General features: G+C 34.9%; 1 protein-coding gene across 1 annotated transcript in view; it reads left to right on the top strand.

Annotated features, from left to right (window-relative positions):
• LOC117326592 (cell death abnormality protein 1-like) overlaps positions 1-26,352 on the top strand; it is a gene marked incomplete at its 5' end in the record, with an annotated part of 34,606 nt that overhangs the window by 3,948 nt on the left and 4,306 nt on the right. Inside the window, 11 exons of the mRNA XM_033883350.1 lie at positions 15,255-15,500; positions 17,720-17,818; positions 18,797-18,892; positions 19,895-19,990; positions 20,317-20,409; positions 22,340-22,435; positions 23,033-23,128; positions 23,595-23,690; positions 24,270-24,365; positions 25,585-25,680; positions 26,097-26,192. Of these exons, the coding sequence (XP_033739241.1) occupies positions 15,255-15,500; positions 17,720-17,818; positions 18,797-18,892; positions 19,895-19,990; positions 20,317-20,409; positions 22,340-22,435; positions 23,033-23,128; positions 23,595-23,690; positions 24,270-24,365; positions 25,585-25,680; positions 26,097-26,192 (1,206 nt within the window). The remainder of the gene's footprint in view (positions 1-15,254; positions 15,501-17,719; positions 17,819-18,796; positions 18,893-19,894; positions 19,991-20,316; positions 20,410-22,339; positions 22,436-23,032; positions 23,129-23,594; positions 23,691-24,269; positions 24,366-25,584; positions 25,681-26,096; positions 26,193-26,352) is intronic.

Below are 26,352 nucleotides of genomic sequence, written 5' to 3'. Positions count from 1 at the left end.
ATTAGTATTGTAGGTATTGGAGACTGAGATATATTAGTATTGTAGGTATTGGAAGCTGGGATATATTAGTATTGTAGGTATTGGAAGCTGGGATATATTAGTATTGTAGGTATTGGAGGCTGGGATATATTAGTATTGTAGGTATTGGCGGCTGGGATATATTAGTATTGTAGGTATTGGAGGCTGGGATATACTAGTATTGTAGGTATTGGAGGCTGGGATATATTAGTATTGTAGGTATTGGAGGCTGGGATATATTAGTATTGTAGGTATTGGCGGCTGGGATATATTAGTATTGTAGGTATTGGAGGCTGGGATATATTAGTATTGTAGGGACTGGAGGCTGGGATATATTAGTATTGTAGGTATTGGAAGCTGGGATATATTAGTAGTGTAGGTATTGGCGGCTGGGATATATTAGTATTGTAGGTATTGGAAGCTGGGATATATTAGTATTGTAGGTATTGGAAGCTGGGATATATTAGTATTGTAGGTAATGGAGGCTGGGATATATTAGTATTGTAGTTATTGGAGGCTGAGATATATTAGTATTGTAGGTATTGGAAGCTGGGATATATTAGTATTGTAGGTATTGGAAGCTGGGATATATTAGTATTGTAGGTATTGGAGGCTGGGATATATTAGTATTGTAGGTATTGGAGGCTGGGATATATTAGTATTGTAGGTATTGGAAGCTGGGATATATTAGTATTGTAGGTATTGGAAGCTGGGATATAATAGTATTGTAGGTATTGGAGGCTGGGAACTATTAGTATTGTAGGTATTGGAGGCTGGGATATATTAGTATTGTAGGTATTGGAGGCTGGGATATATTAGTATTGTAGGTATTGGAAGCTGGGATATACTAGTATTGTAGGTATTGGAGCCTGAGATATATTAGTATTGTAGGGACTGGAGGCTGGGATATATTAGTATTGTAGGTATTGGAAGCTGGGATATATTAGTATTGTAGGTATTGGAGGCTGGGATATATTAGTATTGTAGGTATTGGAGTCTGGGATATATTAGTATTGTAGGGACTGGAGGCTGGGATATATTAGTATTGTAGGTATTGGAGGCTGGGATATATTAGTATTGTAGGTATTGGAGGCTGGGATATATTAGTATTGTAGGTATTGGAAGCTGGGATATATTAGTATTATAGGTATTGGAGGCTGGGATATATTAGTATTGTAGGTATTGGAAGCTGAGATGTATTAGTATTGTAGGTATAGGAAGCTGGGATATATTAGTATTGTAGGTATTGGAGGCTGAGATAAATTAGTATTGTAGGTATTGGAAGCTGGGATATATTAGTATTGTAGGTATTGGAAGCTGGGATATATTAGTATTGTAGGTATTGGAAGCTGAGATATATTAGTATTGTAGGTATTGGAGGCTGGGATATATTAGTATTGTAGGTATTGAAGGCTGGGATATATTAGTATTGTAGGTATTGGAGGCTGGGATATATTAGTATTGTAGGTATTGGAGGCTGGGATATATTAGTATTGTAGGTATTGGAAGCTGGGATATATTAGTATTGTAGGTATTGGAGGCTGGGATCTATTAGTATTGTAGGTATTGGAAGCTGGGATATATTAGTATTGTAGGTATTGGAAGCTGGGATATATTAGTATTGTAGGTATTGGAGGCTGGGATATATTAGTATTGTAGGTATTGGAGGCTGGGATATATTAGTATTGTAGGTATTGGAGGCTGGGATATATTAGTATTGTAGGTATTGGAGGCTGGGATATATTAGTATTGTAGGTATAGGAGGCTGAGATATATTAGTATTGTAGGTATTGGAAGCTGGGATATATTAATATTGTAGGTATTGGAAGCTGGGATATATTAATATTGTAGGTATTGGAGGCTGGGATATATTAGTATTGTAGGTATTGGAGGCTGGGATATATTTTTATTGTAGGTATTGGAGGCTGGGATATATTAGTATTGTAGGTATTGGAGGCTGGGATATATTAGTATTGTAGGTATTGGAAGCTGGGATATATTAGTATTGTAGGTATTGGAGGCTGGGATATATTAGTATTGTAGGTATAGGAAGCTGGGATATATTAGTATTGTAGGTATTGGAAGCTGGGATATATTAGTATTGTAGGTATTGGAAGCTGGGATATATTAGTATTGTAGGTATTGGAAGCTGGGATATATTAGTATTGTAGGTATTGGAGGCTGGGATATATAAGTATTGTAGGTATAGGAGGCTGGGATATATTAGTATTGTAGGTATTGGAAGCTGGGATATATTAGTATTGTAGGTATAGGAGGCTGGGATATATTAGTATTGTAGGTATTGGAGGCTGGGATATATTAGTATTGTAGGTATTGGAGGCTGGGATATATTATTATTGTAGGTATTGGAAGCTGGGATATATTAATATTGTAGGTATTGGTGGCTGGGATATATTAGTATTGTACGTATTGGAAGCTGGGATATATTAGTATTGTAGGTATTGGAGGCTGAGATATATTAGTATTGTAGGTATTGGAGGCTGAGATATATTAGTATTGTAGGTATTGGAGGCTGGGATATATTAGTATTGTAGGTATTGGAAGCTGGGATATATTAGTATTGTAGGTATTGGAGGCTGGGATATATTAGTATTGTAGGTATTGGAGGCTGGGATATATTAGTATTGTAGGTATTGGAAGCTGGGATATATTAGTATTGTAGGTAATGGAAGCTGGGATATATTAGTATTGTAGGTATTGGAGGCTGGGATATATTAGTATTGTAGGTATTGGAGGCTGGGATATATTAGTATTGTAGGTATTGGAGGCTGGGATATATTAGTATTGTAGGTATTGGAAGCTGGGATATATTAGTATTGTAGGTATTGGAGGCTGGGATATATTAGTATTGTAGGTATTGGAGGCTGGGATATATTAGTATTGTAGGTATTGGAGGCTGGGATATATTAGTATTGTAGGTATTGGAAGCTGGGATATATTAGTATTGTAGGTATTGGAGGCTGGGATATATTAGTATTGTAGGTATTGGAGGCTGGGATATATTAGTATTGTAGGGACTGGAGGCTGGAATATATTAGTATTGTAGGTATTGGAGTCTGGGATATATTAGTATTGTAGGTATTGGAGGCTGGGATATATTAGTATTGTAGGTATTGGAAGCTGGGATATATTAGTATTGTAGGTATTGGAGGCTGGGATATATTAGTATTGTAGGTATTGGAAGCTTGGATATATTAGTATTATAGGTATTGGAGGCTGGGATATATTAGTATTGTAGGTATTGGAAGCTGAGATATATTAGTATTGTAGGTATTGGAGGCTGGGATATATTAGTATTGTAGGTATTGGAGGTTGTGATATATTAGTATTGTAGGTATTGGAAGCTGGGATATATTAGTATTGTAGGTATTGGAAGCTGGGATATATTAGTATTGTAGGTATTGGAAGCTGGGATATATTAGTATTGTAGGTACATTATGTATTGGAGGCTGGGATATATTAGTATTGTAGGTATTGGAGGCTGGGAACTATTAGTATTGTAGGTATTGGAGGCTGGGATATATTAGTATTGTAGGTATTGGAAGCTGTGATATATTAGTATTGTAGGTATAGGAGGCTGGGATATATTAGTATTGTAGGTATTGGAGGCTGGGATATACTAGTATTGTAGGTATTGGAGGCTGGGATATATTAGTATTGTAGGTATTGGAAGCTGGGATATATTAGTATTGTAGGTATTGGAGGCTGGGATATATTAGTATTGTAGGTATTGGAGGCTGGGATATATTAGTATTGTAGGGACTGGAGGCTGGGATATATTAGTATTGTAGGTATTGGAGTCTGGGATATATTAGTATTGTAGGTATTGGAGGCTGGGATATATTAGTATTGTAGGTATTGGAAGCTGGGATATATTAGTACTATAGGTATTGGAGGCTGGGATATATTAGTATTGTAGGTATTGGAAGCTGAGATATATTAGTATTGTAGGTATAGGAAGCTGGGATATATTAGTATTGTAGGTATTGGAGGCTGAGATATATTAGTATTGTAGGTATTGGAAGCTGGGATATATTAGTATTGTAGGTATTGGAGGCTGGGATATATAAGTATTGTAGGTATTGGAAGCTGAGATATATTAGTATTGTAGGTATTGGAGGCTGGGATATATTAGTATTGTAGGTATTGGAGGCTGGGATATATTAGTATTGTAGGTATTGGAGGCTGGGATATATTAGTATTGTAGGTATTGGAAGCTGGGATATATTAATATTGTAGGTATTGGAAGGTGGGATATATTAGTATTGTAGGTATTGGAGGCTGGGATATATTAGTATTGTAGATATTGGAAGCTGGGATATATTAGTATTGTAGGTATTGGAGGCTGGGATATATTAGTATTGTAGGTATTGGAGGCTGGGATATATTAGTATTGTAGGTATTGGAGGCTGGGATATATTAGTATTGTAGGTATTGGAGGCTGGGATATATTAGTATTGTAGGTATTGGAGGCTGGGATATATTAGTATTGTAGGTATAGGAGGCTGAGATATATTAGTATTGTAGGTATTGGAAGCTGGGATATATTAATATTGTAGGTATTGGAGGCTGGGATATATTAGTATTGTAGGTATTGGAGGCTGAGATATATTAGTAATGTAGGTATTGGAAGCTGGGATATATTAGTATGTAGGTATTGGAAGCTGGGATATATTAGTATGTAGGTATTGGAAGCTGGGATATATTAGTATTGTAGGTATTGGAGGCTGGGATATATTAGTATTGTAGGTATTGGAGGCTGAGATATATTAGTATTGTAGGTATTGGAAGCTGGGATATATTAGTATTATAGGTATTGGAGGCTGGGATATATTAGTATTGTAGGTATTGGAAGCTGAGATATATTAGTATTGTAGGTATAGGAAGCTGGGATATATTAGTATTGTAGGTATTGGAGGCTGGGATATATTAGTATTGTAGGTATTGGAAGCTGGGATATATTAGTATTGTAGGTATTGGAAGCTGGGATATATTAGTATTGTAGGTATTGGAAGCTGAGATATATTAGTATTGTAGGTATTGGAGGCTGGGATATATTAGTATTGTAGGTATTGAAGGCTGGGATATATTAGTATTGTAGGTATTGGAGGCTGGGATATATTAGTATTGTAGGTATTGGAGGCTGGGATATATTAGTATTGTAGGTATTGGAAGCTGGGATATATTAGTATTGTAATTATTGGAGGCTGGGATATATTAGTATTGTAGGTATTGGAAGCTGGGATATATTAGTATTGTAGGTATTGGAAGCTGGGATATATTAGTATTGTAGGTATTGGAGGCTGGGATATATTAGTATTGTAGGTATTGGAGGCTGGGATATATTAGTATTGTAGGTATTGGAGGCTGGGATATATTAGTATTGTAGGTATTGGAGGCTGGGATATATTAGTATTGTAGGTATAGGAGGCTGAGATATATTAGTATTGTAGGTATTGGAAGCTGGGATATATTAATATTGTAGGTATTGGAGGCTGGGATATATTAGTATTGTAGGTATTGGAGGCTGGGATATATTTTTATTGTAGGTATTGGAGGCTGGGATATATTAGTATTGTAGGTATTGGAGGCTGGGATATCTTAGTATTGTAGGTATTGGAGGCTGGGATATATTAGTATTGTAGGTATTGGAGGCTGAGATATATTAGTATTGTAGGTATTGGAGGCTGGGATATATTAGTATTGTAGGTATTGGAAGCTGGGATATATTAGTATTGTAGGTATTGGAGGCTGCTATATATTAGTATTGTAGGTATTGGAGGCTGGGATATATTAGTATTGTAGGGACTGGAGGCTGGGATATATTAGTATTGTAGGTATTGGAGGCTGGGATATATTAGTATTGTAGGTATTGGAGGCTGGGATATATTAGTATTGTAGGTATTGGAAGCTGGGATATATTAGTATTGTAGGTATTGGAGACTGGGATATATTAGTATTGTAGGTATTGGAAGCTGGGATATATTAGTATTGTAGGTATTGGAGGCTGGGATATATTAGTATTGTAGGTATTGGAAGCTGGGATATATTAGTATTGTAGGTATTGGAGACTGGGATATATTAGTATTGTAGGTATTGGAAGCTAGGATATATTAGTATTGTAGGTATTGGAGGCTGGGATATATTAGTATTGTAGGTATTGGAAGCTGAGATATATTAGTATTGTAGGTATAGGAAAGCTGGGATATATTAGGATTGTAGGTATTGGAGGCTGGGATATATTAGTATTGTAGGGACTGGAAGCTGGGATATATTAGTATTGTAGGTATTGGAAGCTGGGATATATTAGTATTGTAGGAATTGGAGGCTGGGATATATTAGTATTGTAGGTATTGGAGGCTGGGATATATTAGTATTGTAGGGACTGGAAGCTGGGATATATTAGTATTGTAGGTATTGGAAGCTGGGATATATTAGTATTGTAGGAATTGGAGGCTGGGATATATTAGTATTGTAGGTATTGGAGGCTGGGATATATTAGTATTGTAGGTATTGGAGGCTGGGATATATTAGTATTGTAGGTATTGGAGGCTGGGATATATTAGTATTGTAGGTATTGGAAGCTGAGATATATTAGTATTGTAGGTATAGGAAGCTGGGATATATTAGGATTGTAGGTATTGGAGGCTGGGATATATTAGTATTGTAGGTATTGGAAGCTGGGATATATTAGTATTGTAGGTATTGGAGGCTGGGATATATTAGTATTGTAGGTATTGGAGGCTGGGATATATTAGTATTGTAGGTATTGGAGGCTGGGATATATTAGTATTGTAGGTATTGGAGGCTGGGATATATTAGTATTGTAGGTATTGGAGGCTGGATATATTAGTATTGTAGGTATTGGAGGCTGGGATATATTAGTATTGTAGGGACTGGAGGCTGGGATATATTAGTATTGTAGGGACTGGAAGCTGGGATATATTAGTATTGTAGGTATTGGAAGCTGGGATATATTAGTATTGTAGGAATTGGAGGCTGGGATATATTAGTATTGTAGGTATTGGAGGCTGGGATATATTAGTATTGTAGGTATTGGAAGCTGGGATATATTAGTATTGTAGGTATTGGAGGCTGGGATATATTAGTATTGTAGGTATTGGAGGCTGGGATATATTAGTATTGTAGGTATTGGAGGCTGGGATATATTAGTATTGTAGGGACTGGAAGCTGGGATATATTAGTATTGTAGGTATTGGAGGCTGGGATATATTAGTATTGTAGGTATTGGAGGCTGGGATATATTAGTATTGTAGGTATTGGAAGCTGGGATATATTAGTATTGTAGGTATTGGAGACTGGGATATATTAGTATTGTAGGTATTGGAAGCTAGGATATATTAGTATTGTAGGTATTGGAGGCTTGGATATATTAGTATTGTAGGTATTGGAAGCTGAGATATATTAGTATTGTAGGTATAGGAAGCTGGGATATATTAGGATTGTAGGTATTGGAGGCTGGGATATATTAGTATTGTAGGGACTGGAAGCTGGGATATATTAGTATTGTAGGTATTGGAAGCTGGGATATATTAGTATTGTAGGAATTGGAGGCTGGGATATATTAGTATTGTAGGTATTGGAGGCTGGGATATATTAGTATTGCAGGGACTGGAAGCTGGGATATATTAGTATTGTAGGTATTGGAAGCTGGGATATATTAGTATTGTAGGAATTGGAGGCTGGGATATATTAGTATTGTAGGTATTGGAGGCTGGGATATATTAGTATTGTAGGTATTGGAGGCTGGGATATATTAGTATTGTAGGTATTGGAGGCTGGGATATATTAGTATTGTAGGTATTGGAAGCTGAGATATATTAGTATTGTAGGTATAGGAAGCTGGGATATATTAGTATTGTAGGTATTGGAGGCTGGGATATATTAGTATTGTAGGTATTGGAAGCTGGGATATATTAGTATTGTAGGTATTGGAGGCTGGGATATATTAGTATTGTAGGTATTGGAGGCTGGGATATATTAGTATTGTAGGTATAGGAGGCTGAGATATATTAGTATTGTAGGAATTGGAAGCTGGGATATATTAATATTGTAGGTATTGGAGGCTGGGATATATTAGTATTGTAGGTATTGGAGGCTGAGATATATTAGTATTGTAGGTATTGGAGGCTGAGATATATTAGTATTGTAGGTATTGGAGGCTGGGATATATTAGTATTAAAGGTATTGGAAGCAGGGATATATTAGTATTGTAGGTATTGGAGGCTGGGATATATTAGTATTGTAGGTATTGGAGGCTGAGATATATTAGTATTGTAGGTATTGGAGGCTGGGATATATTAGTATTGTAGGTATTGGAAGCTGGGATATATTAGTATTGTAGGTATTGGAAGCTGGGATATATTAGTATTGTAAGTATTGGAGGCTGGGATATATTAGTGTTGTAGGTATTGGAGGCTGGGATATATTAGTATTGTAGGTATTGGAGGCTGGGATATATTAGTATTGTAGGTATTGGAAGCTGGGATATATTAGTATTGTAGGTATTGGAGGCTGGGATATATTAGTATTGTAGGTATTGGAGGCTGGGATATATTAGTATTTTAGGTATTGGAAGCTGGGATATATTAGTATTGTAGGTATTGGAGGCTGGGATATATTAGTATTGTAGGTATTGGAGGCTGGGATATATTAGTATTGTAGGGACTAGAGGCTGGGATATATTAGTATTGAAGGTATTGGAGGCTGGGATATATTAGTATTGTAGGTATTGGAGGCTGGGATATATTAGTATTGTAGGTATTGGAAGCTGGGATATATTAGTATTGTAGGTATTGGAGGCTGGGATATATTAGTATTGTAGGTATTGGAAGCTGGGATATATTAGTATTATAGGTATTGGAGGCTGGGATATATTAGTATTGTAGGTATTGGAAGCTGAGATATATTAGTATTGTAGGTATTGGAGGCTGGGATATATTAGTATTGTAGGTATTGGAGGCTGTGATATATTAGTATTGTAGGTATTGGAAGCTGGGATATATTAGTATTGTAGGTATTGGAAGCTGGGATATAATAGTATTGTAGGTATTGGAGGCTGGGAACTATTAGTATTGTAGGTATTGGAGGCTGGGATATATTAGTATTGTAGGTATTGGAGGCTGGGATATATTAGTATTGTAGGTATTGGAGGCTGGGATATATTAGTATTGTAGGTATTGGAAGCTGGGATATATTAGTATTGTAGGTATTGGAGGCTGGGATATATTAGTATTGTAGGTATTGGAAGCTGGGATATACTAGTATTGTAGGTATTGGAGCCTGAGATATATTAGTATTGTAGGGACTGGAGGCTGGGATATATTAGTATTGTAGGTATTGGAAGCTGGGATATATTAGTATTGTAGGTATTGGAGGCTGGGATATATTAGTATTGTAGGTATTGGAGGCTGGGATTTATTAGTATTGTAGGGACTGGAGGCTGGGATATATTAGTATTGTAGGTATTGGAGGCTGGGATATATTAGTATTGTAGGTATTGGAGGCTGGGATATATTAGTATTGTAGGTATTGGAAGCTGGGATATATTAGTATTATAGGTATTGGAGGCTGGGATATATTAGTATTGTAGGTATTGGAAGCTGAGATATATTAGTATTGTAGGTATAGGAAGCTGGGATATATTAGTATTGTATGTATTGGAGGCTGAGATATATTAGTATTGTAGGTATTGGAAGCTGGGATATATTAGTATTGTAGGTATTGGAAGCTGGGATATTAGTATGTAGGTTTGGACGCTGAGTTATTAGTATTGTAGGTATTGGGGCTGGGATATATTAGTATTGTAGGTATTAGGCTGGGTATCTTAGTTTGTAGGTATTGGAGCTGGGATATATTAGTATTGTAGGTATTGGAGGCTGGGATATATTAGTATTGTAGTATTGGAAGCTGGGATATTATTGATTGTAATTATTGGAGGCTGGGATATATAGTATTGTGGGATAAGCCGGGGAAAAAAGTTTTGGGGGAGGGAGCTGGGAATTGGGGTGGTAGATTCGGGGAAATTTGGTTTAGGAGGGGGCTGGGTTAAATTTTGTGGTATTGGAACGGGGATATATTAAGTGGGGGTTTGGAGGGGGGGGGGTTTTATTAGTATGTAGGATGGGGGAATAAAGAAGGGGGATAAAATGGTTTTGGTATTGTGGAGGAAACGGAAAATTTTAGTTTAAGGTAGGAGGGGGACCTAAAGATTGGGTAAGGGGGGTTATTGTAGAATAAGGGGATTTAAGTAGGTTTTGGAACGGGTTAATATTGTAGGTTGGGAAAGGGGGGGGATTTTATTTTTAGGTTGGGGGTTGGGTTAAAGGGTTGAGGTAGGGAACTATATAAAAAGGGGATTGGGGGGGAATTTTTAAAGGGTTTAGGGATTTTTGGGTATTGGGGGTATTGGGGTGGGGTATAAGTTTTGAGGGGGGAGGGGGGTATATTGATTGAGGTTTTTTCTGGGTTTTATTTTTTTGTGGTTTGGACGGGGGAAAAGAGGGGGTTTGGAATGGGTAATTTTAGTTGGGTTTGGGGAAAATTATTGATTGAGGTTTGGAAAAGAGGTTTTAAAGTTTTTTGAGGGGGGGAAATTGAGAGGTTTGGGTGGAATGGTGGTTGGCGGGTTATTGGATGGGGGAGTGGGTTTTTAGGGGGGGGAAATAAAATTTTAATTGTGGAAAGGAAGTTTGGGATTTTAGGAGGGAGGATTGGGGGTTTGGATTTTAAAGGGGGGAGGACGGAGCATTTATAGAAAAGGGTTAAAACCCAAAAAGGGGATTTGGGAAGTTTGGGATTTAATTGAGGGGGTTTGGGAGGGGAAAATAAAAGTTTTGTGGGAAAGGGAAAGGGGATTTAATTTTGGGGGAACTTATTTTAGATTTGGAATGGGGGAAAAATTTTAGTTTGGGAGGAGGGGGAAATTGATTGGGTTTGGGCTGGTAAAATTAAAAATTGGGGGGATGGAGTGGGTTTTGGTTTTAGGAAAGGGGAGGGGGGGTATTTAGTTTGTAGATTGGAAACTGGTTTTGTTTGTGGTAGGAAAAAGAGTATTTTTGGGTTTAGGTGGGTATTTAGTATTGTAGGTATTGGAGGCTGCGGATTATATTAGTAGTGTAGGTATTGGAAGCTGAGATATATTAGTATTGTAGGTATTGGAGGCTGGGATATATTAGTATTGTAGGTATTGGAGGCTGGGATATATTAGTATTGTATGGACTGGAGGCTGGGATATATTAGTATTGTAGGTATTGGAGGCTGGGATATATTAGTATTGTAGGTATTGGAGGCTGGGATATATTAGTATTGTAGGTATTGGAAGCTGGGATATATTAGTATTGTAGGTATTGGAGACTGGGATATATTAGTATTGTAGGTATTGGAAGCTGGGATATATTAGTATTGTAGGTATTGGAGGCTGGGATATATTAGTATTGTAGGTATTGGAAGCTGAGATATATTAGTATTGTAGGTATAGGAAGCTGGGATATATTAGGATTGTAGGTATTGGAGGCTGGGATATATTAGTATTGTAGGGACTGGAAGCTGGGATATATTAGTATTGTAGGTATAGGAAGCTGGGATATATTAGTATTGTAGGTATTGGAAGCTGGGATATATTAGTATTGTAGGTATTGGAGGCTGGGATATATTAGTATGGTAGGGACTGGAAGCTGGGATATATTAGTATTGTAGGTATTGGAAGCTGGGATATATTAGTATTGTAGGAATTGGAGGCTGGGATATATTAGTATTGTAGGTATTGGAGGCTGGGATATATTAGTATTGTAGGTATTGGAAGCTGGGATATATTAGTATTGTAGGTATTGGAGGCTGGGATATATTAGTATTGTAGGTATTGGAGGCTGGGATATATTAGTATTGTAGGTATTGGAAACTGAGATATATTAGTATTGTAGGTATTGGAAACTGAGATATATTAGTATTGTAGGTATTGGAAACTGAGATATATTAGTATTGTAGGTATTGGATGCTGGGATATATTAGTATTGTAGGTATTGGAAGCTGGGATATATTAGTATTGTAGGTATTGGAAGCTGTGATATGTTAGTATTGTAGGTATTGGAGGCTGGGATATATTAGTATTGTAGGTATTGGAGGCTGGGATATATTAGTATTGTAGGTATTGGAGGCTGGGATATATTAGTATTGTAGGAATTGGAAGCTGAGATATATTAGTATTGTAGGTATTGGAAGCTGGGATATATTAGTATTGTAGGTATTGGAAGCTGAGATATATTAGTATTATAGGTATTGGAAGCTGGGATATATTAGTATTGTAGGTATTGGATGCTGGGATATATTAGTAATGTAGGTATTGGAAGCTGGGATATATTAGTATTGTAGGTATTGGAAGCTGGGATATATTAGTATTGTAGGGACTGGAAGCTGGGATGTCACAATATACATGTAGAAAAGAATAATTACCGATTGAAAAATTCAAATTGTCATTCAAATAATTGTAAGTTGTTCCTTCTGGTTATCTAATAAATAATATAAGACTCTTTCATATGTGTGTATGTAGGATAGGGATATTCCACCCGAGGGGTCACAAAATGTGGTGAAACCCGAGGCTTGCCGAGGGTTTTACCACATTTTGTGATCCCGAGGGTGGACTATCCCTATCCTACATACACACATAATGAAAGAGTCTTTTTCTCTCATATCATTACCGAATTTCTGGCGAAAGTGTCCCTCAGCCATCCATTTTCCTCAATATTTTAATTTCTTTATTTGACGTTTTTACTAAATATACTTGTGATATTCTAAAAGATCATACCTTATTTTGGCAAACTATGTTTGCACACAAATTTCATTCATTTTGTGGTTAAGTGATGAACGAATGAACAATTCGCCGATAAAAATTACCGTAACTTGACCGACTTTTACGTGGCCGTGATCAAATTGTCAACATCCGAGAAAAAGAAGTTCTATCAACAATACTGAAAGCCAACGCTGAACTGAGTTTTCCAACTTCACATATAATTTGATTTGCACCTCGACATATTTAATCATTTCACAGAACACACTGTACTTTAAAATGTCAAGTCAATTTTTTTTCATAATATACTACGTCACTGCATGACGTCACGACTGTCATTGGAATTCCATTCATAGTTCAAGGATATTGAGAGTGATGTCGATCTCGATCGCCATGACGCGGCGATGTTTCGTGGCTGGTAATTTTAAATTCACTGTGATTTTGGCAACTTCGTGTGTGAACCAGCGAACAGTGACTCTATACGAGTATTCGATCTTTTCTGTGACATAGGATTATATGTGTTTAACCAGTTGTCTTGATGGAATGACGAAGGTAGGTCAGTCGATAGGCTAACGATGATCATATTGAAAGGCTAGGATGGCAGTTAGTTTTCATGGTTACTCTACACAAATATAGACTCTGAGTTACAATTAAAATAAATATTTTGATATGAACATCGAGGGGTGTCATTTTTACCGAATGTTCGTTCATTTAAGAGCCAATTCCCAACTTCCAAATACACAGGTTACTGAGTAGGCCTAACAGTTACTGACAGTACAGTAGAGTAAACAAATTCCAGGGCCCCCTGCTGACGCAAACGGAACCATTTCATAGGTTGTGACGTTTGACATTTTCTTTTTTATATTTTTTTATGTATGGCTTTTATTTTACTTCCTGTCATTGCCAGGTGATTGTGTGTGTTTACATGTTTTTAATGACAAATGACAAATCTGTCGGGTAGGCTAGTCTGTATTGTACTGTAACTGTTACAACAGGCCTGTAGGCGTAGTCTAACTGTTTGTTACAGTAACGGAGTTATATGTTCGCTCAGATGAAATGTCTAATCGTTTAACCGTGTAGCCCTATTGATTTACTGCTGATATGATATATATTTATCTAAGAATGTATGTATTTTTATAGTTAAGTCCAACGTTTCAAAACCGACACCGACGATAAGGACTGTCGGATGTGAACACAAGCAGACGACGTTGTGAGAGTTGTCCCCCTTGAACGCAGATTAATCCGCGCGCGTGAAATGCTATGTAAGATAGATTTATCTTACATAGCTATCTTACATGGGCAAACTCTATCCAACATGGCGAGATATGAGAGAAAGATTGGTTATTTGGCTGTTGTCATAGAGACTGTGGTGTTCTTGATTTCGGGTTTACACGGAATATGTATGTATTAATCAAATAAAACATATCGACACAATCTATACAATTAAATGAAAGCGTTTGCAAGATATATGTCACGTGATTTGATAAGCTCCTAAATAGTTTCCGGATAATCAAAGCGTATTTATTGTGAAATATAATGTTTTAACGGTGTTTTTTATAGTAACTACAATTCATCCAATCTTGTATTATAGTGCATGTTCATGTATGTAACAATGTAATGGACCAGGGTACATTCCGTTTTCTGATTTTCTGTTTGATTTTGACTTTTTCATGCTATTTTGAGAATACTTGTAAGTAGGTGAAATTTGGAGTTGACCATGGTGCCATTATTTCCCTTTACTCTGATACATGTTTATGTTAATTCTTACAGTATGTCAATACATTCTTTATTTACTGAACATAATTTGATTTTAGGGCGGGTAGAACGATTGTTTTCTTAATACTTAACAACACATTATTTACCTCTGCGAAAGGGACGACTAACTAGACAGACGGACAAACAACAGACGAAAAGACAGACAGACTAACAAATAGACAAGTTCCCTACTGTTATAGCGGTCATATACTAATCTTATAAATCGTGTTTTCATCCAATGTTGAATCTATACATAATTCTGATGAATATCGTTTGAACTTGAGCATGAATTGACAATGTCTTCGTCTAGCAGACGTTCAAATTAAACATAATTTGATACTTTAAAACCTTAAAAGTGTATCTAAAGGTGCTACATTGTAAAAGCGATGGAAACAGAATAACCGGGATAACCAGTAACCAGCAAATAGCGTGACAGGAACGTGATGTATCGAATATTATCAATCACTCCACAGAAAGTTACAGTACCTTTATGATGCTAAGAAAATTGCTATTGGTGAACCCACGAATACTTCCAAAAATAAAAACACCCACTTACGATCTAGGATTGGGATTGATAACGTTCGACTTTTAAATTGACATCATCATCCATGCATTTTAAAGTGGTTATCTACCTGCTGATTTGTTTTCTTTTCAGATGGTTTTCAGAACAGATTGGCAGGATACCAGCTTTACGTATCCAATACAACCAACACACCACCAAACAGTGTCCTCTGTTACGCGGACACGAGCAGTACTAGAGATGCTGTAGAACTAAATGTGACACACCAATGCCCGTATGTAGGTCGGTTTGTAACCGTGTACAACTATAGAAACAACCCAAAACGATACAGCTGGTACAGTGATGACGCTATTCTGGAGTTATGTGAGGTACAGGTGTTTGGTGAGTATGGTTCTGTTTACCATTGGCTTGAATAAATAATCTGAATCCCCCCCCCCCCCCCCCCCCCCCCTCTGCCATTTACAAAGAAGATCTCTCGTCCAGTTCTGTTTTCACATGGTGTTGTTACGTATACATGTGGGTGTATAATTGGATTTATCAAAATTAAGCCGATAACGTATACGCATGCGTACATCGGGATGTATTTGCAAGGGAGCATTCATAAGTTAAATTGGCACAGTGACCCGATGATCCGCCCCTCTCGTTATGATGACTGACATATTCGCTCGAGTCTATCGTATACTCATTACTAGTAGTGTGATGTGCCAGGCATCAGTACTAAAGTTAACCCTTTGGATCCCCGATTTGTATTCTACATTGGTGCTCACAACTGTCGATATATACAAAAATATATTCTGAGCACGCCTTGCTCAAAGAATATTATGTACATATGACCCTTTACTGTGCAGAACTACATTGTAAGTGACGATGGTAACTAAAATCAATTATATGTATAGGGAGGGCAAAATGTCTCTACCTATAGCTACTCACTACTTCTTAACTAAACAACACTAAATATTTACTTTCTTATAGCAAAGTATCGTTTATTTGAGCAGGACCATTGACATGCAATGTTAAGTTTTCTTAAAACCAAGTTCTCTGTCTATTAGTTCTCTAATACAAGACTTCATCTGCCCGCTCAAAGGAACATAACCCGTACATCACTGACCAGCACACACACACCTATGGTTGATATATGTTGCTGTGTTGCCTGTTCATTAGTCGAAATCTGGTCTGACTAAATGGTAGTAGACGGCTTTATATATGGAAGTAAACAAGTATTGGTACAGTAACGAATTGAACTGTATAATTTACATGTACATTATTGTATGTACAATCGAAAGAACAAATAAACAACTGAATAGATTAGAAAAAAATCTCTTGTCGATTTTTTTTCTTGTGGTTCCTTTTAAGTGTTTTTCTCCAACTTTGGGGCTATTTATATCCTGGACTATATCGTCGTTTTCATCCTAACTAATATCTGAGGCTGGCAAATGGTCTGTATTCGAGATCTATTGAGCTTCAGGTGTTTGTTGGGAGGATTTCGCGTGGGATAATTTTCGCGATGAAAAGGACTCCGTGTTAGAAAAGACAAAATTCCTTTAATTTCTTTTCTTTTACGATGTCTCCAAACTCCAGAATTGTAGAAACGCCTGATTCCGAGTGTTGAATTGTGATATATATATATATATATATATATATATTAATAAAAAGATAAAAGATACGGAAATTATAACAGCTGAACAAAGCGATAACTTGCGTAAGTACATGTACCTACAGTCACTGTATATACGCTTACACGAGTAGTTCTGTCAAAGTACGCGTGCCTGTGAAGGCGACGACGATACCTGCATTAACGTTAAAAAATGTTCGTAACGGGGTCTGTATACACATCTGTTAACGAGGTAACCTTAATTGTCTTCCAAATTTAGAATTCATTTTTTGATTCGCAAGATTATAAAAAAAGTAAAACGATTCTCAGATTTATACATTAATTAAAGCTCCCTTACATAAACGTCCCTATAAACGTAAGCGTATACATTAGAGGCTTATTTTTGATAGCTCTACTACTTAAACATAATAAAATATGATATTGAACGAGTCAGCGATAAACTAATAAACCCTAAAATATGAAATGGGTAAAACAGCACTAGGTATACCTGAAATACTACATTTGCGGTTTATTTAATAGGTGTGAAAATATGGGGGATTTCAAATAAATTTGATATTCATCACAATGATTATACTGTCTTTTTTATTATGTTGGTCAAGCCAGGCTGCATACTTCCAACCTTAACTTAAACGTAGAATTAAGTTGCCACAAATTACCTCTGACATTGCCGAGAAGGATCCTAAAATTCCAATACAGCTATCCGTTCATCTGTCTGTCCACTTAACTTCTAAATATACAGTTATTTGCCGCTGATTCTTTGTAAACAACAATTTTATAATTGTTTTGAAGATATAGGTGTTCCTCAGTTGTACCTAATTAAAGATTTTTATATATTGAGATAAGATTACATTATACATGTTTCTTATAAAATTCAGTTTATCGGGGTATTATACATGATCATCAGATTGAAAACAATTTTGTTGGAAAAGGAAATCAATTTGCTTGTTAAAAGTGAATGCTAAAAATCTTTAATTTGTCTTTTCAACAGGATGTCAAGTAGGGAGATACGGTGACGGAAACTGTAATAGTACTTGTCCGCCAGCGTGTTATGGTGGTAACTGTAACTCCAAAACAGGTGCTTGTCTCTGTAAGTTACCTTTATATACACATATATACAATATCAGAAAGAAAATATAGATATGTCGGTCACACACTGAGATAACTGCTGAAACGGGTGAATATGTAGATATAATCAGATCAATATTTTTTTCTCGAAATTTTTATTTCCTCTGAAATTAAGAATATTTCATGGATAGATCATTATGATATTCGATATCTGATTGGATCTTTGATATAGGTTTTGGTTATTCGTTCATCTTTAAGTTAACAGATATAAAGTGCTTTTAACTGTTTTTAAATTTGTATTTGTAATGGCGGGAGAAACTAGATCCAAAAATATCTGCTCACTTCCAAACAAAGACTAATTAAGTAGAGTGTAAATTGAAAATCCATGACAGGAAGCTGGCGGATTAAAATCTAATTATATAGAAATTTTGAATGAGCAATCAACCGTAGACAAAATCAGGCAATTTAACTTTAGCAAGGTAAAGCTAACTAGCTGTGCTCTAAGGTGTTTTCTCTCTAGAGGTATCTTATAAATGTGGCTTTAAATGTCTTCAGCAAATCCAGATAATTTGACGTTAAGTTCAATAGGGTATATCAAAGATTTTCGAACTCGCCTCACGCTATGCAACATAGGGAGATGTGATGAGGTTCTCTGATTAAATAGGGTATTACAGCATTGTCATTTAAAGGATAATTGAATTATTATCTCGTGCAATATATGATTTTGTTGATATTTGAATTTTTGTAGGGCTGAAAGTGACAATCACAGTAATTGACAAGCGAAACATTTTTAAATATACATTTCCGTTCCAATGCATGTGTGAATATGACAATCATCATAGTTATAAATGCAGAAAGACAAAATCAATTAACCTAGTTTTGAATGCTTGTTATTTTCTTAATGTGACTTACAATCGTGGCATAATGCAGTAACGTCTATCAGATAGATGATCTCACAATAGTGAAATATGTTTCGACTGGGTTTTTCTTTCTTTTTTAGATTGCTTCACAGGAAAATATGACAACCACTGTACCTCGGATTGTCCTATGAATTGTAAAGACAACGTTTGTTCGAAGGACATTGGCATTTGTTTTGGTATTTTCTCGTCTAATTATGTTATTCCTTATAGAACAATTCAATGGTTAACGTAAGACACACTCTATGTATATGTATTTATATACATGTATATATGTATGTTTTGTTTTAATCTATATCTTGTGAATACAAGTCTATAATGCAACCTTTAAAATCGGTTATAAACTGCTTGTACATATCATAAACCCATATACATTTTTTCGGAAAATGGTGTATGTTTTCTTGTAATTTTGTTTTTGAACTAAAGCTTATAAACAACTGCTAAAACTTATTTAAGGCTATGCAAAAGTATGGTCCCGCATGGACTGTTATCTGTCAAAGATATTATAAAAAAAATATATATTTTTTTATTACAGCATTTGTTTAATAATACAGGTATAGCATTGCTCCTAAATTATTTCATTTTTTTTTTCATTACGCCGAATACGGCCAAGCTAGCTTCTGTTGTAGTAGTTATGAATGAAACCGCAGATTTATACTCATTGTTAATATAGGAAGTACACTTTTGTAGAAATAGAAAATATGACAGTATTTGATTACCTATATAACAGCTCCATAACTTCTTCTAAAAGATGACATATAATTAAATCGAATAACTCAAATACTTCAAGAACTGTTCAAGTCTATATTGACAGCAATGGCAGGTTTCGGCATTTTATAGCAATATGCTTCATCGAAGATGTTTTCGTTGCCAGTACTTTTATACTAGGTTTACTATTTATGACAATAAAAGTATATGTTAAACAGAGTCAGATATTTGAACAATAAGAATTACCAAAGTTTTGAACTTTCAACCGGTGCCAACATTAGATATGAAATTATAAAAGGGGTTTCAGTAAACGTATACATATATAGTTCTGATGTAACATTTGGTATGATGTAAACGCTTAAAACCAAAAAGGTGAACAATTAGAAATTCAGCAATTACGGTCAATATAACTTATTATTGTATCATAACTTATACCGTAAACAGATGATTATTATATCAATATTTGTTATCAGATTGTGTTCCTCAGAAGTACGGCATCAGATGTGAACAGAATTGTTCTACAGATTGCCTGGGTAGTCTGTGCGAGAATATCTACGGCTACTGTTACGGTAAGCAGCAGATTCTAAATTTAAAATTTTGATATATAATATTTCTCTTTTAATAAAGACGAAGTTTTTTTTTAATTCTAGATTACATTAACGAAGTTAATAATTGAATCAGGAACTGTTTCCATTGTGTACTTCAAATAGAAATAAAACTAACATGGTGCTTGTCACTTTTATAAAAAAAAATCAGCTAAAAAACAAACAAAAGTACATTCGATGACTAAGTTTCGAAGAATACTATTAGTATTTCGATCATTAACTGTTAAAATGATACCGTAGAGAAAACTGTTAAAATTATCATCAGTTATGGAGGTATCCTATATTTCTAGGATGTGTTGCTGGAAAGTACGGTGATACCTGTGAATTGAACTGTCCTGGAAATTGTAAGGACACGTGTGGAAAGGAAACTGGACACTGTATAGGTTAGTCACTGGTTATTACAACTTTCATTATTAATCATATAATGCTTTCCGATATGTACTTTGACAAAACACAAGACTTCAGGAGGTCATTTCACCAAACTCAACACAGATATTGTGAGAGTACGTTTGGAATCAAATTAGATTCAAATTCAACCCTGACTTAATAACACTAAGAAATGAAGTAAGTAATTTATATAAAAATTGAGTCGCCGAACTTTCGAGTCAGCAACAAAACGCATTTTTTTCAGGATTTGTATTAAAATTATATTCAAAGTGGTAGTGTTATGCATAATGAATGCATGCCAAGTACCAATGATAACACATTTTAAGAAGCTCACAATTAGACTTAATTTTTATTGGATTGTTTTCCTCCGAAGTACGGCAATTTTTTGTGATCAAGACTTTTTCAAATTGTCCTAGTAGGCTGTGCGAGAAGAATGGGAATGAGAAATCACGATGACGATTATGATTACAATGTTTCTGCGATCAAATGGGTTTTTAAATCCACATGTTTCGCAATGCATTTGTGAATGATTTACTATTCCTTGTACTTTACATCGTCAACACTATAAACTACTATTGTCTAACCGATACGATTAGAGAACGGCGATATATGTTATATCTAAGATAGATATTCTTTGTGGAGGAATCCTATAGTTTCATAATGTTTCCAGGAAATTTCGATGATACATGTTATCAGGACTCTCCAGCACAATTGTTATAAACTGTGTGTATAAAGAACAAAATGTACTGTTAAGGTAAATTATAGTATATAGTATCGTAAACGAAAACAATTGAACTACTGTAGCGGTAAAATACAATTACCATATGTAGTGTCGGTGTAACATTTTCCAAATCAAACTTATACGGAAAGGGGAAGATTCAGGTCCATGGACATTACGGATACATAAATGCAATGATATGCTTTCTAGTTTCGAAACGTGTTTTTACTTCTCTAGTTCAGATTCCGATTTTCGTGACTTTCTCATCTTCAACATTTGCCCTTCGTGTATCTGTTTGACATTTGCTTTTCAAAATGTAGCTTTCTTATCCTTCATTCATAAGCATCGATGATAATCTAAAAATTGTTTTCCTATTTTCAAATTACGTTTTTATCTAATGAGGGTTTTGTGCTAGTAATCCCTAGAAGAGGATCCATAAAATTGTGTTAACAGATAAAATGATGGATCTGTATTGTGAGCTTTTAAAAAAAACTTTTTGTCTTCATCAGATTTAGCGATAATATACTTCAACAAACACACATTACTTATTTCCAGACTAAACAAATATACCGTTTATTTTTTTGCTATTTAACTCAGTCAGTCACTGGAATAATATAATGATTAAATAATATTGTGGAAAAGCTCACAATGGTAAAACGATAAATAATGTCCGTTAAAATAGTACGGAAACACATGTGATCATGACTGTCCTTGCAATTATAAAGATGTGTTGTGTGAAAAGTCCATGGGAAACTGTATTGGTGAGTTTTATGTAACTATATAATTATATATTCTTCAACCTGTGTTTAACCACTTACCCCTAAGTAAATGATATCCGTTAAAATGATCATCATTTTTGGAGTATTCTTATATTTTCATTTTACATTTCATTGGTAGAATATGAATAGAAATTAGGCGTGGTCTGAGGCCACATCTGTCATTCAAAAAATTGTAATGACTTTACATACGATGACATCAGTACTTAGGAAGCACACATTCGACAAAGTAAATACATGTTATTCAATATTTTAATATATTTTTAAGATTGTGTTCACAGCAATACGGTAATAAGATGTGTTTGGTTGTTTATTTGTTAACATCTTAACAACTCAGTCAGGTTATTATGGTGTTAAATGATGCTGACGATGAAGAGATAAATTATATTCGTTAAAATAATCATCATTTTTGGAGGTTTCCTATGGTTTCAGAATGCATTCCAGGAAAGTACGGAAACACATGTGATCAGGACTGTCCTACAAATTGTAAGGATATGTTGTGTGAGAAATCCACGGGTAACTGTATTGGTGAGTTTTATCTTGATACCAGAGTCTTTACTGTTGATGTCAACATGTGATGCAGTGATTCGCTCTACTTTTTCCAACAACCGTGCTATAAATATGCTGGTCAAGAGGCGCTTTGACTTTCTCTAATTTTCCACAGTAAATAATAGCTGTTTTAGATATGTTCATATGTTTAACAAAGATATAAATTTGTTTTGACACCATTTCCATGCTTGTTTGTGTGGCAGGACACAGTAAATTGAGTTGAGGCTTGAGTAATGATATTTTTATTTTTTCCGCATTTTCCCATGATATGGGGTGGTGACGCTAAAAGAGAAAAACTTTCTTAAATGCAAAAATAGGTAGTGTGTCAATACATGAGTTACCGCCCAGCTAATCGAGAATTCAGTTTGAATATGATATGATCATGATATGAAGTATTGATTTTTATAAATTTTCGTTTCAGTCATTCATAAAATGCGTTCAGTAAAATAATATTAACATTAACAGCGCTATACAGTATACATACAATTGTAATTCATATACATTTACATACGATGTTATTCATAAGGTAGCACAAATTTAACTTGGTCAATACATGTTATTTCATAAATATTTAAGATTGTGCTCCTCAGACGTACGGCATTCGATGTGAATATGACTGTTCTACAAGTTGTCAGGACCAACTGTGTGAGAAAATCAACGGGAGTTGTTATGGCAAGTAACATCTTCTTTCTTACGAATATATTCTTGAAATCATAATTTGGTAAAATTTAAATATAGAATATGTCAATAAATTCACGATTATAATCTTTGATTATACAAATATTAAGAGCTTAACTCATCTTTCATCAATTATTCTTGATGATAAAATAAAACACATTTCACATATTTATATCATTTTCTTGTATAATATTATGTTATTTGATCATATTATTTGATATTTCATCAACAATTAAAATGACAGATTAGTACCGAGAGCCTTTGACAAAATAGATTACCTTCAGCATCAAACTTAGAAGAAGAAAAAACGTTGGTTTGTTACTTATTCATCTTAACATCTCCGTCAAGTGATATTACGAAGATAATAATTAGATACTAATGTACTATCATGGAAATGATGAATCGATAAATAATATCCGTTAACGTAATCATCATTTTGGGTGGGGTTTTTATATTTCAGATTGCATTCCTGGAAAGTACGGAAACACATGTGAGCAGGACTGTCCTGGAAATTGTAAGGATATGTTGTGTGAAAAGTCCACAGGAAATTGTATTGGTGAGTTATATCTAGATTGTGTCAATAGTTTGGTGGTCAACATATGACGCAGCGATTATCCTCAATTATTCAAACTACTGTATCACTAATATGCTCGTCAAGTTGCGCTGGGAATTTCTCCACTTACTCACAAATACCTGTTGCAGATATGTAAATATTTTAACGTGAATTTATAGTTCAATATCTATTTCAACGATATACTTTTGTTGTGATACCCTTTCCTTGTTTGCTTGTGTGGCAGGAAACAGGGAGTTATAAGGCTTGAGTAGTGATATTTTGTGTTTTCCGTATTTTTTCACAATATAGTGGGGTAGTGACACAGAACTATCTGTTTTTAAAAACAGGCCATGGGGTACTTACCAGCTCGCTGTATGTTCAGATTGAATAGTTTTACAATATGATATAGAAACAAGATTTTTTGCAAAGTTTTGAAATATTTGATTATAAGTTTTCTTTGGCGGGATAAAGATGGAAATTAATGGTGCACATAAATTTGTTATGACTATACATCCGGTAATATTAGTAATAAGGTAGCTACATTTGACGAGTACATAGATGTTATTTGATATTTTTTTTAAGATTGTGTTCCTCAAAAGTATGGCATTAGCTGTGAACAGGACTGCTCTACGAATTGCAAGGGCCGACTGTGTGAGAAAGTCAACGGGAACTGCAATGGTTAGTAAATGCTTACGACTTTCCAGCATATTCGGCAATTTGGTAACATTCAAATAAAGAATCTATCCACGATTATGACCGTCATTCTTGAAAGTCAACAGGTATTGGATGGATGGTAGTCCATAAAATATATTATCAATACTACTTAATTCGATTTTATTTTGAAAAAAAATATGTTCTCGATTCAAATGTTGTTTGATTTACAAATGTTTCTGATGATTTGTTTTTCCTGTGTTCGCCAATACATTTTAATTTAATTTATCAATAATATTATATTGTGTATGCATTGTTTTCACATTTGACAACTTATAAATATAGGGGTTCAACCTTGGTCTCTATGGCATTTACTTTGTCCAATATAAGCGACGTACAACGAATATTTTATTATTAATTATAATATAACAATATTAATATAATAGTAATATTCTAATATGTATTCATTATATTATAAGGGTACGTACATAATGTACATACCGGGCAATACCGCTCCTGTACAGGTTGTACATGTCTGCACAGTATAACTTGCAATAGTAGATAGATGTAGTACTTGCACCAAGCAGTAGCAGATCTTTCTCATACGAGTCGGATTGCTAGAAATGACTTGGGCTGTAAGTATTTACCCAGAAGTCCAGAATAGTGGCCGGAATATAGGGTGCTTTATTCGTGCAGGGGACAAGTCTAAAGTCTACGAGGTCTACGTCATACATACAACTCGGAATGTTGAAACAGAGCATAACAACACAGTACACATATACATTTCAAACTGATGCTGTCACATACCCGTGCTTTATTCGTGCAGGGGACAAGTCTAAAGTCTACGAGGTCTACGTCATACATACAACTCGGAATGTTGAAACAGAGCATAACAACACAGTACACATATACATTTCAAAGTGATGCTGTCACATACCCTGTACACAACACAGGGACGCCACGTATACACACACAGTCGTTACTAATATAAATACGCATTCCGAGGCTACATAATGATCAGTTAAATTTTACAACCGCTGCTTACGCGTTGAGAATATTACATAAGACATACTTATTCAATATACCAATTTTTAAACAAACTAGACATCATTATTTATCCATTATTGGTCGTTGTATGAAACAAAATGTACTTATTAAGATGACAATACTGTGACATTTCAATGACGACAAAATGATGATATTTGTTAAAGTATCATTTGTTATGGAGGGACATTATATTTTACAGACTGTCTTACTGGAAAGTATGGCATTAATTGTGATCAGAACTGTCCAGGAAATTGTAAGGACATGATGTGTGATCGCGACACAGGATTCTGTAAAGGTGAGTTAGTGGTTACTGTTTTTTTGGAACAATGTGATTGATTGGTAAGACTAATGCAAAGCAATTATAGGCAGGAAATCTGGATTTGGTATCGAGGAATAACAATACACTATTTCATATACTGACCAATACCTGGACAAATTAAGTTGTATCGGTAACAATTTACTTTGTTTTTTTACTGTTTAATACCTAGACTAATCCAGTATTATCTCACTTTCAATAAATAAAAAATAAACGGTTATTACATCAAAGAAAAGAACACATATAATAATTTTATGTGAGCCAAATCAATCAACTTTACTATACAATGTATACAGTCAATAGATATTTGACTAAACTTTTCATTTTACACCGATATATGTTAACTAATAACTACAGTAATTAATTATGATGAAATATATTTTCCTGTTTTGTAGATTGCGTTCCTCAGAAGTATGGCATTAAATGTGAACAGGATTGTTCTACAAATTGCCTTGGTAGTCTGTGTGAAAAAGTCAATGGAAAATGTCACGGTCAGCTTCTGATTACCTCTATTGTAAATAATATAATTGCCTGTTTATATACGACGGTAGCCATGTAGTTCTTTAGGAAATAAACAGGCTTTTACTTTATGTCAAACGTTATCATGCGCATTTTAATATAGAGCATAGAACAAATGGTAAGCTATTTCTG

The sequence above is a fragment of the Pecten maximus genome, chromosome 4, assembly GCF_902652985.1.
Source record: "Pecten maximus chromosome 4, xPecMax1.1, whole genome shotgun sequence".
Classification (NCBI taxonomy): domain Eukaryota; kingdom Metazoa; phylum Mollusca; class Bivalvia; order Pectinida; family Pectinidae; genus Pecten; species Pecten maximus.
This window is presented reverse-complemented; position numbering and strand designations above follow the sequence as displayed.